This window comes from Miniopterus natalensis, chromosome 5, assembly GCF_054644295.1.
Source record: "Miniopterus natalensis isolate mMinNat1 chromosome 5, mMinNat1.hap1, whole genome shotgun sequence".
NCBI classification, from domain to species: domain Eukaryota; kingdom Metazoa; phylum Chordata; class Mammalia; order Chiroptera; family Miniopteridae; genus Miniopterus; species Miniopterus natalensis.
Genome location: NC_142085.1, coordinates 5,923,725 through 5,938,691, shown reverse-complemented (window position 1 = coordinate 5,938,691; position 14,967 = coordinate 5,923,725). Strand labels below are relative to the sequence as shown.

At 37.0% G+C, this 14,967-nt stretch overlaps 1 protein-coding gene and 2 pseudogenes across 1 annotated transcript; all 3 read left to right on the top strand.

Moving 5' to 3' along the window:
• Positions 1–688: 688 nt before the first annotated feature.
• LOC107538973 (large ribosomal subunit protein eL31 pseudogene) lies at positions 689–1,033 on the top strand (annotated as a pseudogene).
• Positions 1,034–2,796: 1,763 nt separating this feature from the next.
• TSBP1 (testis expressed basic protein 1) lies at positions 2,797–8,312 on the top strand. The gene is made up of 2 exons (XM_087817226.1): positions 2,797–2,800; positions 7,309–8,312. Exons 1-2 carry the CDS (start codon positions 2,797–2,799, stop codon positions 8,310–8,312), a joined length of 1,008 nt encoding a protein of 335 aa, XP_087673352.1.
• Positions 8,313–9,702: 1,390 nt separating this feature from the next.
• LOC107538939 (chloride intracellular channel protein 1-like) overlaps positions 9,703–14,967 on the top strand; it is a 68,777-nt pseudogene continuing 63,512 nt past the window's right edge.

Below are 14,967 nucleotides of genomic sequence, written 5' to 3'. Positions count from 1 at the left end.
TTTTTTACAAACTACTTTCAGATAAGGAGTTAATCTGATTTCATTCATATATGGAATTTAATTAACAAACTGAACTACCAAGAAAAATAGAGACAGAGTCATAAGTAAAGAACAGGCAGACAGCTCTGGTGGAGGGGTGGTGGTATTGGGGGGAGGGGGGAGAGGGATTGAGCAGAAAAGAAAAGAGAGAGAACTCATGGACGTGGACAGCAGTGTGGTGATTGCAGTGGGGAGGGGATATAGGGAGGTGGGAGAGGGCACAGAGGGGATAAATGGTAAAGGAAAAAATAAAATAGAATAAAATAAAATAAAATAATAATATAATAAAATAATAAAATATCCAATTCAAGAATAAAAAACAATCCAATTTAAAAATGGACAGAGGAACTGAAGAGAAATATTTCCAAAAACATCCAAGTGGACAACAGGCGCATGAAAAGATGTTCACTATCAGTAATCATCAGGGAAATGAAAATCAAACCACAAAGAAATATCACCTCACACGAGTTAGAATGGCTATTATCAAGAACACAGAGAACAGGTGTTGGAGAGGATGTGCAGAAAAGGGAACCCTTGTACACTGTTGGTGGGAATGTAAATTGGTTCAGCCACTATGAGAAACAATATTGAGGTTCCTTAATAATTAAAAATAGAACTACCAGAATCTTTACAACCTGGACCCGGCAAAATGGCTCCCACCAAGAACGGTGGCAAGAAGGGCCATTCTGGCATCAGCAAGGTAGTGACCAGAGAACATAACAACATTCACAAGTTCATCCATGGAGTGGGTTTCAAGAAGGGTGCTCCTCAGAAATTCAAAGAGATCTGGAAATTTGCCATGAAGGAGAGGGGAACTCCAGATGTGTGCATTGACACCAAGTTCAACAAAGCTGTCTTGACCAAAGGAATGTCCCTATGTATCTGGGTGTGGTTGTCCAGAACACATAATGAGGATGAAGATTCACCAAACAAGCTCTATACGTTGGTTACCTAAGTATCTGTCACCACCACTTTCAAAAAGATTGTCAAATAAAGTTATAAAACTTTTTAAAAAAAAGAAAATAGATTCTCCAAATGGTACAGCAATTTCATTCTCAGTGTATATCAAAGAAGGCCTGGGGAGGGGGCAGAAGTGGGGAGGAGAGGGTCAATGGGGGGAAAAGGGGGGGATATCTGTAAAACTTTCACAATAAAGATGAAAAGGCAGGGGACATGTAAAACTTTCAACAATAAAGATAATTTTTTTTAAAAGGAAATGAAAATAGGATATTAAAGAGATGTATGCATTCCCTTGCTTATTACAGCATTATTCATAAGAGCCAAAATATGAAGACAACCTAAATGTCCATATCAACTGATGAATAGATCAGTCAGATGTGGCATATATACAATGGAATATTATTCAGCCATGAGAAAGGACACCTGCAATTTGTGACAACATAAATGAACATTGGGCATATTATGCTAAGTGAATAAGTCAGACAGAGGAAGACAAGTACTGTATGGTATAATTTACATGTGGAATCTAAAAACATCAAACTTATAAAAACAGAAAGTAAAATGGTGGTTCCAGAGTTTTGGGGGGGTGAGATAGGACAGGTATTCAAGGGTACAGGCTTGCAATGAGCCATAAATAAGCCCTAGAGGTTTAATGCACAGTGTAGTAAATATAGACAACAATATTGTATTATAATCATCAAACTTGCTAAGAGACTAAAACATGATTCCAACCACAAAAAGGAAAGGATCATGGTAATTATCCCTACACTAGCCATCATATTACTATATGTAAATATGTCAAGCTAACATGCTGTACACCTTAAATGTGCAAATATATTTCAATACAAATTTTTAAAGCAGCTAATCACAAATTCTTTTTAACCTACAACAGGTCAAGAGAAGTAGAAGTTTCCCACTTTTAAATAAATAAAACTTAGTTGCATGACACGGATTCCACCCAGTGCAGAAGATTGTGGGTTGGAGGAGATAGGGAAGCCCAATACCTACTGATGTGTTTGTCTTTGTCTCTTTCAGTGGACCGTTCTGGAAAAATCAGTAAGTTTGGATCATTTCCTTACCTTACCTATTTCTGTATCTAAGACCTTTGAGTTTTTGTTCCCAATTTTTTTTGCATTCCACATTCATCTACCTTAGTAAATATTTCTTAAATGATATTCTCATACTTTGATTCTCTCTTATCTATTTTTCTTTTATAACAAAATACAGTGGTCTTGTATTTGATTTGGGTTACTTACTATCAAAGAAGATTGGTAGCATATATTCCCATCAAGTCTACCACAAGACAGCCTGTTTTCCTTGTGCTATAATCTGGCAATGAATAATTTTTACTAAAAAAAGAAAATCCCTAAAACTGATGTAAAAAATAGGTGTCAGAACTATATAACAATTTTGATAATTGACCAACAACACATATTTTCAAACTGATCTGAAGGACAATGGTTGAAAACAAAAAATGGACTTGTGAAAAAACAATGAAAGTAGGCAGTTGCAACAGGGAAGTAGGAAATTGGTAAAATAGATATTATTTATTCAGGATATTCAGGATTCAATCCCACACACTAACTAAATGGCATCCTAAAGATCACCTTCTCTGTGCAGTAGGATGTAGAGCTTGGGCCAGCAAAACTCCTGAGGCTGAAACAGAGGGTTTTATATTCCCTGGTGGTCCTGTTTCTGCATTTACCTACTAAGGGTATCATTGGGAGCTGGGCTCTCCTTGAGTTTCAAAATCCCCACTGATCTTTATTTTCTGTTTTATTTTTAGCATTATCTCCTATGGGTAAGTTCCTTATCTATTCTCAAGTGGTATTTTACATTGTTTATAGTTATTTTCTGGCCTAGTTATTTCTACTCCCAAAATACATACTTGTGCTTCTAAGGTCATTTTAAATGTCCCTACTTTCCAGAATCAAGCAATACTTTAAATAACTATTTTTGGAGAGATTGCTGTAGAGGAGATGAAGTTCACACAAAAGAGTGTCATATTGTCTGGCCATCTCCTCCACATTGAAAGTCTTGTCATTGACTCCCAGCAAAATACAATGAAAGAAAGATTGGTTTCTGAATTCCATTAGTTCCTTGATGGTAATTTAGAACTCTTTTTTAGTTGTAAGTAAAGGCCTACTGTATCATATTAATAGAAGAAGAAAAAACTAGTTAAGAACAAAATCTTGTCTACTTGCCTCTAAATAACTTTACCTTGAGGGATAGTAGGTATTGAACACCTACTGTATACTATGCACTGTGCTAGGCAGTTTCAAAAATAGTATCTCACTCTTACCATAGCGCCCTGCCTGGTAGCTGTTATTATCCCCCACTTTACAGATGAGGAAACTGGCTCAGACATTTACCCAGCGTTAAAGAGTTGGTAAACAGCAGTGTCAGAATGTAGACACAGGGCTTCCTGTCTCCGAAGTGAACACACCTTTCACCCCAGCCTATTGCATCCTATACTGAACCACAGATTATCCCTGAAACTCTATCTATAAATCAAATATTTGTAAATACAAATATGCATCTACTAGAGAAGCTGTAAGTTAAATGTACACAAAAGGTTAAAAATAAAATACATCCCATTCAAATTTATATTTGGCTTTTAACTGTTTTCTAAATTCAAATTTCTCTCAATGTCAGGATTAATTAATGCATGGCTCAGCTCATCAAGGAAATCATATGAAACAAAAGAGAATAATAATTTTTAAAACTCTGTAAACGTATAATCATAAGAAGCAAGTAAGATGTTAATGTAGTGAGAAACACTTCAAGCATCTCAAACATCCTAACCACCGACAAACACAAAATATGCTCCATATTTCATCCTGCTTAAGCCTCACTCCTCTCAGTTTCCACTAAAACAAGGGTTGGCTTGTGACTGGGGGAGAGGCAGTGAAGTTGGAAGAGACAGTTATTTTCTTTCCACTTACAGTACAAGAAACAGCATGCATTCAGAGCAGTGATGATGTGTCTCCTCCCTCCAGTGCCCTCCCCACATAGGAAAGGTGATAAGACTGTGCATTTTCCTTAAAAAGAAAGGGGGCTATGAGAAGGGCTCACAGGCCAAGTCCCTTCCTGGAGGTGAATTAGTTCTTAACATGTCTTTTTTAATTGCCAAAAATACAATCAGTTTAACTTTTTTATTTTTTTATTTTAAAAGATATATTCTTATTGACAATATTTCAAATATATTCTTCCCAGTTAATATTCTTAGTAAAAGGAGGTTAAGGTATAATTCATTTGTTCATGGAAAGATTTATGACACATCATCCCAACAGACTTCATCATCTCTCGAGTTGAGCACACTTTATTTTCTCACCTCCATATTCAGCTAATAAGTGTATGATCTTTTTAAATGTTGATTCATGGCCTCAGAACTATAATGATTCATCTCTCTAATGCTTAACAGATCTGGTACAGTCTAGATCTGATTGTGCTCTCCCTGACAGCCATTGGATTAAGAATGAAATAAGATTAGTTTCCTAATACAGCCCATAGTCTATTTTCTACATTATTTAAGTATCATACAATTAGAATTTTTAAATGTGATAGTTATTTCTTGATATCTTTCAACTTTAACAAACTTTATCCAATTAAAAAAAAAGGTTTTTTTCAATTTAAACTTTTTAATCAGCCTGAATACATTACAATGATTGCCAAGGTCTTGATTAAATCTTTTGATTTTATTAGAATTTTGTTGTATAAGCTATCACCTGCAATAAATGGACATTTGGCCAGGATTTATGAAGATTTATATTATGGAAGAAGGGAGAGAGGAGCTTAGCATTTTGTGGAATGATGATTTGTGCCTTCTTTCTGTAATGCAAAGTTGAAATAAAGTAAATCTCACTTTATGGGATAGCTAGATTCCTAAAAAAATAAATCCCAGAAAATCTAATTTCTGTTAATTAAGTTCAAGATAGAAAGCATACTAAAACATTCAAAGGTATGAAGATACTATTAGAAGTGACTAGAGGTATTTTTGTAGTGGAGAAAAGAATAAAATTCTTTATAAGAGCCATAAAATTAGAAAAAGTGTAGCTAAAATAAACATGAATTGTTTCATTAAATCCTAGAATAGTTCATTTTGATTGACTGAATCTATATTATTTAGGAGGTAAATTTAGGTTAATATTGGATCATGCAGTAGTATACACAGTAGTAAACATGAAACAAATTACCTCCAAAAGTTGGTAAAACTAAAAATTACTCATATACTAAGAAAAATCAGCTTGTTTAGAAGTACATTCCATAAAATTTATAAAGTTAGCAGCATCAGTGGAAAAACACACTCCCCTTCACTCCACACCACACCCCAAGCAGAATAAGTGTCCATTGGTGATACTGACAGATATCAAGATACCCTGGACTCTTTTTCTCATTACAGAAGTGCTTGGGATATATTACCACTGATTTTCACTGGAAAACTGGAAATAAGTTTGTCTAGAATAAAATGTCAGTTCCCATATCTTATTGAACAAGCACTAGCAAGAAAATACACAAAAAGGTTCAGAAAGCATTAATGCAGGGTTTCTAATGTAAGTTTTATTTTGGTGTCAAAAGTTTAAAATATCAAAGAGAAAACAACAGAAAACACTGAACTAAGACATCCATTTTGACTCAGAGTTACCTTATCTAATACAGGTGTGTCTCACTTTTTACAACTGATAGAATACAGTTACGTGTATGTCAATTTTTCAAACATCAAACCTAAATGTACCAAAAAGCTTTTAATATTTAAAAAGTCAAATAATTAGCTATTATGCAAGAAGTCTTCCTGTAATACAATAAACCATTCCTCTAAATTATTTGGTTGGAACTAAGAATAACTCATCGTAATAGTTCAGAGAGAGTTTTTGCCTGTACTGTCTCATTTGGTTGTAGTAATAGCCAATATTTGTTGCCTACCTACTATGTTCCATGCGCTGTTCCATGCTTTACTTAGATGATGATATTTAATCCTCACAACAGTTTTGTGAAGTTGCTACTACTATTGCTCCCATTTTACAGATAAGAAAGTAAAGTTTGCCCAAGCTAGTTAGGTAGGGAACCAAGATTTGGACTAGTCTGTATCTAAAGGCCATCCTCCTTAAACTATCTGTCTAGAAATCTTAAGTCTACAAAGTGGGCAGAGCAAACTAAATATGGGGTGTAAATCTTTGTGGATTAACTGATTTACCTAAATAAACCCTGCTGGCAGGAATTCTAAACCCAGGTGTTCTGATTCAGCTTTTAAATTCAGTATTCTTTCTAATATTTTAATATTAAATGTTAGGGTTTGTCTTTCAAAGCAAGACCCACCTCTGCTCAATAGCACAAAACCACACAATTCTCGGTCGCACAGATATTCTTTTTTTTCTTCTAAATTCAGAGAATCAAATCACTAAAGATTAATAATGCTAAAATAAAAATTTTAAAATAGCAGAAGCTAGCTAACAAATTCAAGCATTTTAGGTAACACATAAATAAGACATAGCAGAGATGATTTACCTATATGTAATAAAAGGGACCTGAAATTTTTGCAAAGTGAATTAGCAGATATTGCAAGAATCAGTCTAGTAGTAGTGGTTAAAACTGAACTCCGGAACCTAACAGCTTGGGTTCAACTCCTAGCTCCACCACCTGCTAATTTCATGACCATATCCACATTTATTTAAACTTTCTGTGCCTCAGTTTCTTTATCTGTGAAATGGGGGTAGTAATAAATAGTACTTACCCTATATGGTCATTGTGAGGATTACACAAGTTAATATGTATGAAGTGCTCAGAACAGTGAGTGCCTAGTGTGTAGTAAGCACTTAATAAATATCAGCTAGCACCATTATTACTTTTGCACAATGAGATGTGCTTTTATTTGATATGGAAAGTATATTTTGAGTTTCTTCTTTCTATTTTAAGAAACAATATTGCTCCTTTCCATAACTGTTTCTAAAATTAAATTCTATTTCTTTTCAGAATACATCCTTCTTTAGCTATTATTTAGCATTATTTATTAGCCATAACATACTGAACAAATGTCAGCTCCTTTACACTACATTTTACCTTTTCTTTCATTAAGTTTCCAATTTATTGAAAAGAGTCTGGAATGTTATCAACACTTAATATAATTTTATTGTGTAGCGTTCCACCATTTATATTTTCAGGAAAAACTCAAGTTATCTTCAGTCTGTCAGTTTTAAGACAAAAAAAAATGAAAGAAAGAAAAGAAACCAATATCAGGGGGGAAAGTAGGAATAGAGAGAAAGTACTTATCTGAATCGTGCACTTTTGTTGTGTGCTCAGTTATATTTCCAGGTTACATGGATGGAGAACTTGCAAAAAAATCAGATCCCAGAGCCTCGATTCTAAAAAGTGGAGGCACCACAAAGTCTATGGGTAGCCAAGAAGAAAACAAGGAAGCCCTAAAGAAGGAAATCACATTCACAGATTCTGATGAGTCCTCGCTGCACAAAACAGAGTCAGAGAGCAAAGCAAAAGACACTGATCTGGAGAGCGGGAAGATAGATATGGAGGCCAAGGAGAGTGTCATGGAAATGCCAGAAACACAGGAAGCCCAAGAAAAGGAGAGTGAGGCCAGCGTACAAAGAGGGAAAGTAAAGAAGACTGGGGCCAAAACCCCCAAAAACACAAAACCTAAAGGAAAGAAGGGTGAGGCTGAGGCACCACAAGGACAAGAATCTGAAGAAAAAGAGAGTGAGGCCAAAACCCCAAAAGGACCAAAATCTAAAGGAAAGAAGGGTGAGGCTGGGGCACCACCAGGACAAGAACCTGAAGGAAAAGAGAGTGAGGCCAAAACCCCAAAAGGACCAAAATCTAAAGGAAAGAAGGGTGAGGCTGGCGCACCACCAGGACAAGAACCTGAAGGAAAAGAGAGTGAGGCCAAAATCCCAAAAGGACCAAAGTCTAAAGGAAAGAAGGGTGAGGCTGGGGCACCACCAGGACAAGAACCTGAAGGAAAAGAGAGTGAGGCCAAAACCCCAAAAGGACCAAAGTCTAAAGGAAAGAAGGGTGAGGCTGGGGCACCACAAGGGCAAGAATCTGAAGGAAAAGAGAGTGAGGCCAAAACCCCAAAAGGACCAAAATCTAAAGGAAAGAAGGGTGAGGCTGGGGCACCACAAGGACAAGAATCTGAAGGAAAACAGGACAAAGAAAAGGAAGATGCAGGAAAGAATGAAAATACAAAAGAAAATGATGCCAAAAACAAGAAAAATGGTGAAGGAAAGGGCAAAGCTAAAGGAAAGAAAGAACCACCAGTAAAGGGTAAAAAAGCGGAAGCAAAAAATGACACAGGCAACTAAAGGAAGTACAACCAAAGGAAGAAGAGTGGAGATAAACAAAAGGAAAGCCCATAACTGATTATTTTGGTTCCCATCCCCCAGATCCAAGTCAGATGCCAGCCATTGCTTAAATGGATTGTAATTATGGAATCCCTGTAATATCTACATCTGCAGAGTTTCTACTCTTTAGCAGTTTCACCGTTTTTAGGCCTCTCAGCCACAGACCTGTTTCCAACTGTTTTATGAGTTGATACTTATATTAGTCAAGAAAGACTGGATATTTTCTGAAATAAAACATTTTGATTAAATAGATGTATAATAATTTTTGACAAATATTATATCTCTGTGATAGCCTAACCAACCAACCAACCAATTTTCATGGTGGGCCTAATGTTTGCAAGGCACTGTTCTAGCAATAAGGGGTATACAGAAAAAACATGTCAGAGTCCCCGCAACTGAATAGCTTGTAACATGACATAATATGACAATTTTTGAAAAAATAAAACTGAAGTGTCAAAATGTAGTTTAGATGGACAATATAATAAAAGTTACCAACCTCTTGGAATGAGAAGGTAAAGGGGTTATCCTCGTGGGGAAGGGAATGATGGTATGTGACATGTCCCAAAAGATGTTGCTATGCTGATGAGGTAGAAAGAGCAGAAAAAAGGCAAAGGGATTAAAATTAAAGACTGCTGTGTCATGCTTTAGGGAAAGAAGGCAACTGAATTGTTACAGCAGGTTCGTGAGAAGTATTCTGGGCTATAATTTTGAAAAGGAGGGTTAAAAGAAGATTATGACAGGATTTGAAACACAGACCTGGAATTTGTATTACATTCATCAGGCAAGTGGAAGCTTCATGGGGTATTTGTGAAGGGAGAGTCAAGTGAATAAGTTTGCATTACTAAAATATTAATTTTGTGGTTGTGCAAAATAGGTTGAAAAGGAAAAACATCCTAGTTGGTAGATCTAGTTAAGAGGTGCTTGGAATAATAAGTGATGAAAAGAGAATAAACAGGAGATTTAGATAACATTTTTTCAGTGAAGAATCACTACTTCATGATGACTGACTACATGTAAGTAAGGGAAAGAAAAAAATTGATGGCTCCATAACTTTTGAAACTGGGTGGCAGAAAATCAATAACAAACTAGGAGCTAGTTTGTGGGACACTGAGGGAACAACAAATTGTTGAGTTAGAAGGGATAAGCAATAGCATCACTCAAGAGAAACCTGGAGTCAGTCCAATGAGGTGACAATTGAAAGCATAAGAGTAAAGGAGCTCCCCAAAGGAGCAAGCACAGAGCTAGCAGAAGCTGAGCTGGTACAGGCGCAAGAACTAAGCCTGTCATATGTAATAGGCTGATGAAGAAAACCGGCGAGGATAGGAAGGCATAAGGAAAACCTATGCAAACGATGGGGTTTCAAAAAGAAATGATGATTGGAGGACAGTCGAGACGTCAAGGAGATTACAGGCTGGAGGAGGCGGCTACAGTGGCTGTTTGTAGACAGCTGATGAACTGGTAAAGAGCACTTTACAAAGACAGGTAGTGGGGAGAGGAATTTAAGCAGGCAGAGAAGAGAAACACGGGCAAGTGGTTGCAGAACATGCCTTCCAATAAAGCTCAGTTTAGCCTGCTTTAAAAGCAAGGTTTTCAGGAATTTTATTTTTATACTACTCATTCTGTGCTGGTTAGCCCATACTCTGAATATTATATTCATCTTTGTCATGGGATGTGAATAAACGAGAGCACCTTCAAGAGAGGTAGAGTGCGACGATAAGGAGCCAAAATCATTTCAAGAGAGTAGGAAGTTCCACAGTTTCTCCCGGGGGGAGAAAAACATACAAGAAGGCAATAAGAATTATTTTCAAATATATGAAGGTTCATCACGGACTAGAATATTTTGTATGGCCCCGAGGAAGTAGCACCAGTGAATGAAAGCTTCAAGGTAACAGCTTTTTGTCTTGACATAAGGGAAGTGGGATGCCTGGAAGAGTTTAAGACTGCATGATCTTGGGTGACTGTGTTGCAGAAGAGATTCTTAGGAATCAGCTGAGTGGTTGGGATAGATTATTTTATGAGCCTATAATTCAGAGTTTAAAATTCTTTTGGGCTAACCAGATGTCTTCCAAAGAACCTTTTCAAACTAATCTAACGTGCTAGAATTCTTTAGAGAGGTTTGGCAAAAGAGAGAGAGAGAGCCCATACTTTAGTCCCTGCCCAAAGTATAAGATGTTTCATAACTGGTTCATTCTCAGCAATGACAAGCTGAAGAGAGCAGCTCCTCAGGTCCTAGCACAGTTCAAACCACTGTGTGGATCCCTACCATGTGCTCACAACCCAGCCACAGTGCAGAAGCCTAAATTAATTTTAGAGGTCGCAAAACCCTGAGGCTTTCAATGAACCACATAGACCTAGCAAGACTGAATTGCAGAAAAGGGGAGGGAGAAAAATATATCAAACATGACATTTTTATATTGTAAATTACTTCTATGCCTCTGGAACATACACATTGAAAGATTTTACCAACCTTAGTTGACTTATCTTTTGTATATATTATGCTATTATCAGGGCAAAATGTGACCAGAAGGTTTTTAATATATTTAAAAACCTTCATGTTTTCATGACCCTTATGTCATTTTTCTATAGCTCTCTCTGGTTCATCTGGCAGCTAGCTAGTAGGTTTTAGACGGCTGTGAGAAATGCAGCTTCTCTCAGATTTCTGCTAAGCAGCATGGACCCTGTCAAAAGCAACTAGCAAAAAACAGTAGAAGACTAGCAATCCAGCTCAGGTGGTTTCATATCTGAATGTATATCCCACTGAATCAAGGATTCAAAAGAGATGAGCCCATAGAAAGCTCCCTGTGTCACCTCTATAACGTCTAACTTGCAGTGAAAGCATTTCCATTCCCACTGAAGGTGAGTTAAGTCATATAATAGGAACTCGAACTATGAGAACTGTGAACCATTCTCTAAAGGCCGCCAAAAACAGGCATCGTTAACCCTCAGAGATTCAGGAATGGAAATATGAAGGGTCCCCAGGAAGGGGAAAGAATAAGGTGAACTACCAAAATGACACCATGTTTAGCAAAATGATACAAATATTAGGAAAATGAATAAGTACATGCACTTTCAACATAGTTTAGATATAAAGGTAGAAATGTAGAACTGAACAGAAAACCAACGGCAGTCCAATTATTTTAGATAAGCTAATACAAATATCAAAGGCCTTGTTCACAAGAACAACACAAACATACATCAAAAAACTTCAAGTCAGTGGCTACGAAAGTAGCCATTAAAAGAGTTCATTGCAAGGGGAAAAAAAAATTTGTAACTATGGGAGGTGATGGATGTTAACTAAACTGGTGATAATCATTTCACAACAAGCACATATAGAGTGTCCCCCAAAAATGTATACACACAGTTAGAATAACTAGACAGGCAGTGTTTATTAAAATACATTTCATTTTCAAAATTGAGCTCTCAGTTGTTAAAGTGTGTATACATTTTGAGGGAACACCCTGTATACATTTTGGGGGAACACCCATTATATTTTGTACCTTAAACTTTACACTGTTATATGTCAATTACATTAATAAAACTGGGGGGAAATCAAGTCTTACACCTTAAATATATACAGTTTTGTCAATTATATCTTAGCAAAGATGGAAAGAAAAAAAGAATGAGCCTTAGGGTTAGTTGTTTTATGTTTAAGAGAAGAGCATAAGGAAATAAAGGCAGGAAAGTGAGTTAAAAGATAACAAAGCTGAGCAAGAAATGCAAAGATATTAGGAAATCAAAAACATATATAAAATCAGTGCGACTGCTATTAATAAAAAAATTTTTTAATGGAAAATAGATTTCCTACTTTATAAATGAATTAAAAATGTGCCTCCCTGTTGCCTACAAATATCTCTTCCAGTAGGTTATAACTGATGGGTCTAAGGAATGAATGCAGGGAGCTGGGAAAAGGGGGAAAGTATAGAATTTAAAAACAGGATCCAAAGAGATAAAAGGATAAACTGAAAAGTTGATTAGACTATTGAGTTTTATATTTAATGAAATTTCATTACTCTCCCTCTTTAAAACAGTGAAGAGTAGAAAGAACCACCAATGTCCCTGTCCTGTAGCTGGAAGGTTCCAATCAGGTTTTAAAGAAATACAAGCCCATTTCTCTAGTGTTTAAGGAGAAATACTTTTGACCATCATCATCCAGAAACCTGAGCACCTGCCAAGCCTGGGCAGTCACACCTAAGGATGCCACACTACAGATTATACATTTTTTAATCCAGGTCTCAAAATATTTTGTTTGAATCTTTATTAAATTTCTTTTCAAAAATTAAAAATTCACAAGGATTTTTTAAAATATCTTTATTGTTGCCCGGCCGGGCGTAGCTCAGTGGTTGAGCGTCGACCTAGGATCCAGGCAATCGGGGTTCAATTCCCGGTCAGGGCACATGCCCAGGTTGCGGGCTGCAGCCGATCAATGACTCTCTCATCATTGATGTTTCTATCTCTCTCTCCCTCTCCTCTCCTCTCTCTGAAATCAAAGATATATTTTAAATATATATATATATATCTTTATTGTTGAAAGAATTACAGGTGTCCCCTTTTCTCCCCACTGACCCCTTCTAGCCTGCACCCACCCCCCGCCCCAGGCCTTCACCACACTATTGTCTGTGTCCATAGGTTATGCATTTATGCATATAAATTCTTTGGTTAATCTCCCCCCAGCCACCCACCCACCCACCAAGTTATTTATGTGTTAACTTCCTATGAATCTCTCCTATCTTAAACCCATGCTATATAAACACATATGCAAATGGATCAAACTACATACATTATTTGGCAACTTTAATTCTTCATGTAAATCGTGTGAGGCCAGCAGACGTCGCTCTGAAGCGTCACTGTTGTGGTGTAGCACCCAGTGGTGCGAATGAATTGCAGCTATTCATTTCCTTATGAAGGAAATGAAGGCGGACATTTGATTTGCCTCCAGGTTTCTACCATTGGCATATGGTGCAATTGCGAGATGGTGCTGTAATAAACACCTTTGTACACGATAAGAGTTTTATTTCTCAAGGGTGGATTTCCAAAAGCGGAGTTAACAGCCAAAGGAAATGTGTATTTTTAATGTTAATAGGTATTACCCACTTTCCCAAAAATTTACGAAAATTCACATTCTGCCCAGGAAGTGTGAGTTCAGCTTTTCTCACTATCTCACTGACACTGTAAACAGCAGCTACTTTAAATTTGTATCTGTCTGATGAGAAAAGTGGTATCTAACTCTTGCTTTAATTGCATTTTCCTGACTACTGATGAGACTGAGCACTTTTTCATAGGCCTTATTAGGCTTTTGGACTTCCTCTTCTGTGAATTACTATTATATTTAACTGGTAGTTTGTTCTTTTCTTATTCAGCTTGTAAGTGCTTTTTGTATATTAATGCTTTATCTGTCATTTATGTGGAAAAAAGTTTCCCCAATCTACTTGTTCTTCCTCTGCATCAATTCATTCATTTCCCGTACAACTGTATCTTGAATCTGACTCACCTCCTCCACCAGGTCATCCAAGCCTTCACCATACCCCACCTGGACTCCTGTGACAGCCTCCAAACTGCACTTCTGGATGCCACTCTTCACTGCAGTCAGAATCATATTTTTAACATGTAAATTAGGTCATTGATTCTCTATTCAAGAACTTCCAGAGAGTTTCCGACCCCCTCAATGTAAACAATCCAAACTTCTATGGACTTGGAGGCCTCACAGTACCCAGCTCTGGTTTCCCCTCCAGCCTCATCTCCTGCCTCCCCTTCTTTTTCTCCCCCCCCCTCCCTCCCACAGGCAATGGTGGCCTCACTGTTCCTCACAGCTGCCAACCACAGTCCTACTTCAGAAATGGGCCAGGAGTACTCCCCCTCAAATGTTCACACAACTCATTTCCACAATTCTTTAAGATGTTGGCTAAAATATGACTGCCTTAACTAAAGCAGCACCCCCCATTCTCTATGCCTCTGTCCTCACTTCTTTTTCTTTCCAACACTTATCACCACTCCACATTTCATATCCATTGGATTGTTTATTGACTTTCTGACCCACTAGAATGTAAGGTCTAAGCAGACAGAGACTTGGTTCACTGCTGAGTCTCCAGTGCTCAACAAAACACAGGAGATGCTCAACAAAAATCTGTGAGATAAAATAAAGGTAACTTTCACTATACAAAAATTTGTTGCATTTAGTCAAATGTGCCTGCCTTATCCTTGATAACTTCTGGGCTTTCAAAAGTGTCTCCACTATTACTGTGGTACATATATTTTTCTTCTGTAACGTTTTTCTCTTTCACCCTCATTTAATGCCTTTGGTGTGAACTAGGGGATTCTTCTCTTGCAGACAGAGATCAAATTTGTCTGCGCTTATAAAATAAGCCATCCCTTTCCCGTTGTACCTCGCCTTCTCTATGGAAGCAGTGCTGCAACCCAAGAGGCAACAACTGGTTTTTAGGATGAAAAAATGGTATTCTATTTATGTATAAATCACAAATATTCATATAGTACATAGATAGATGATGATAGATTAGATAGATAGATGATAGATAGATAGATAGATAGATAGATAGATAGATAGATAGATAGATAGATAGATAGAGATAGATAGATAGATAGATAGATAGATAGATAGATA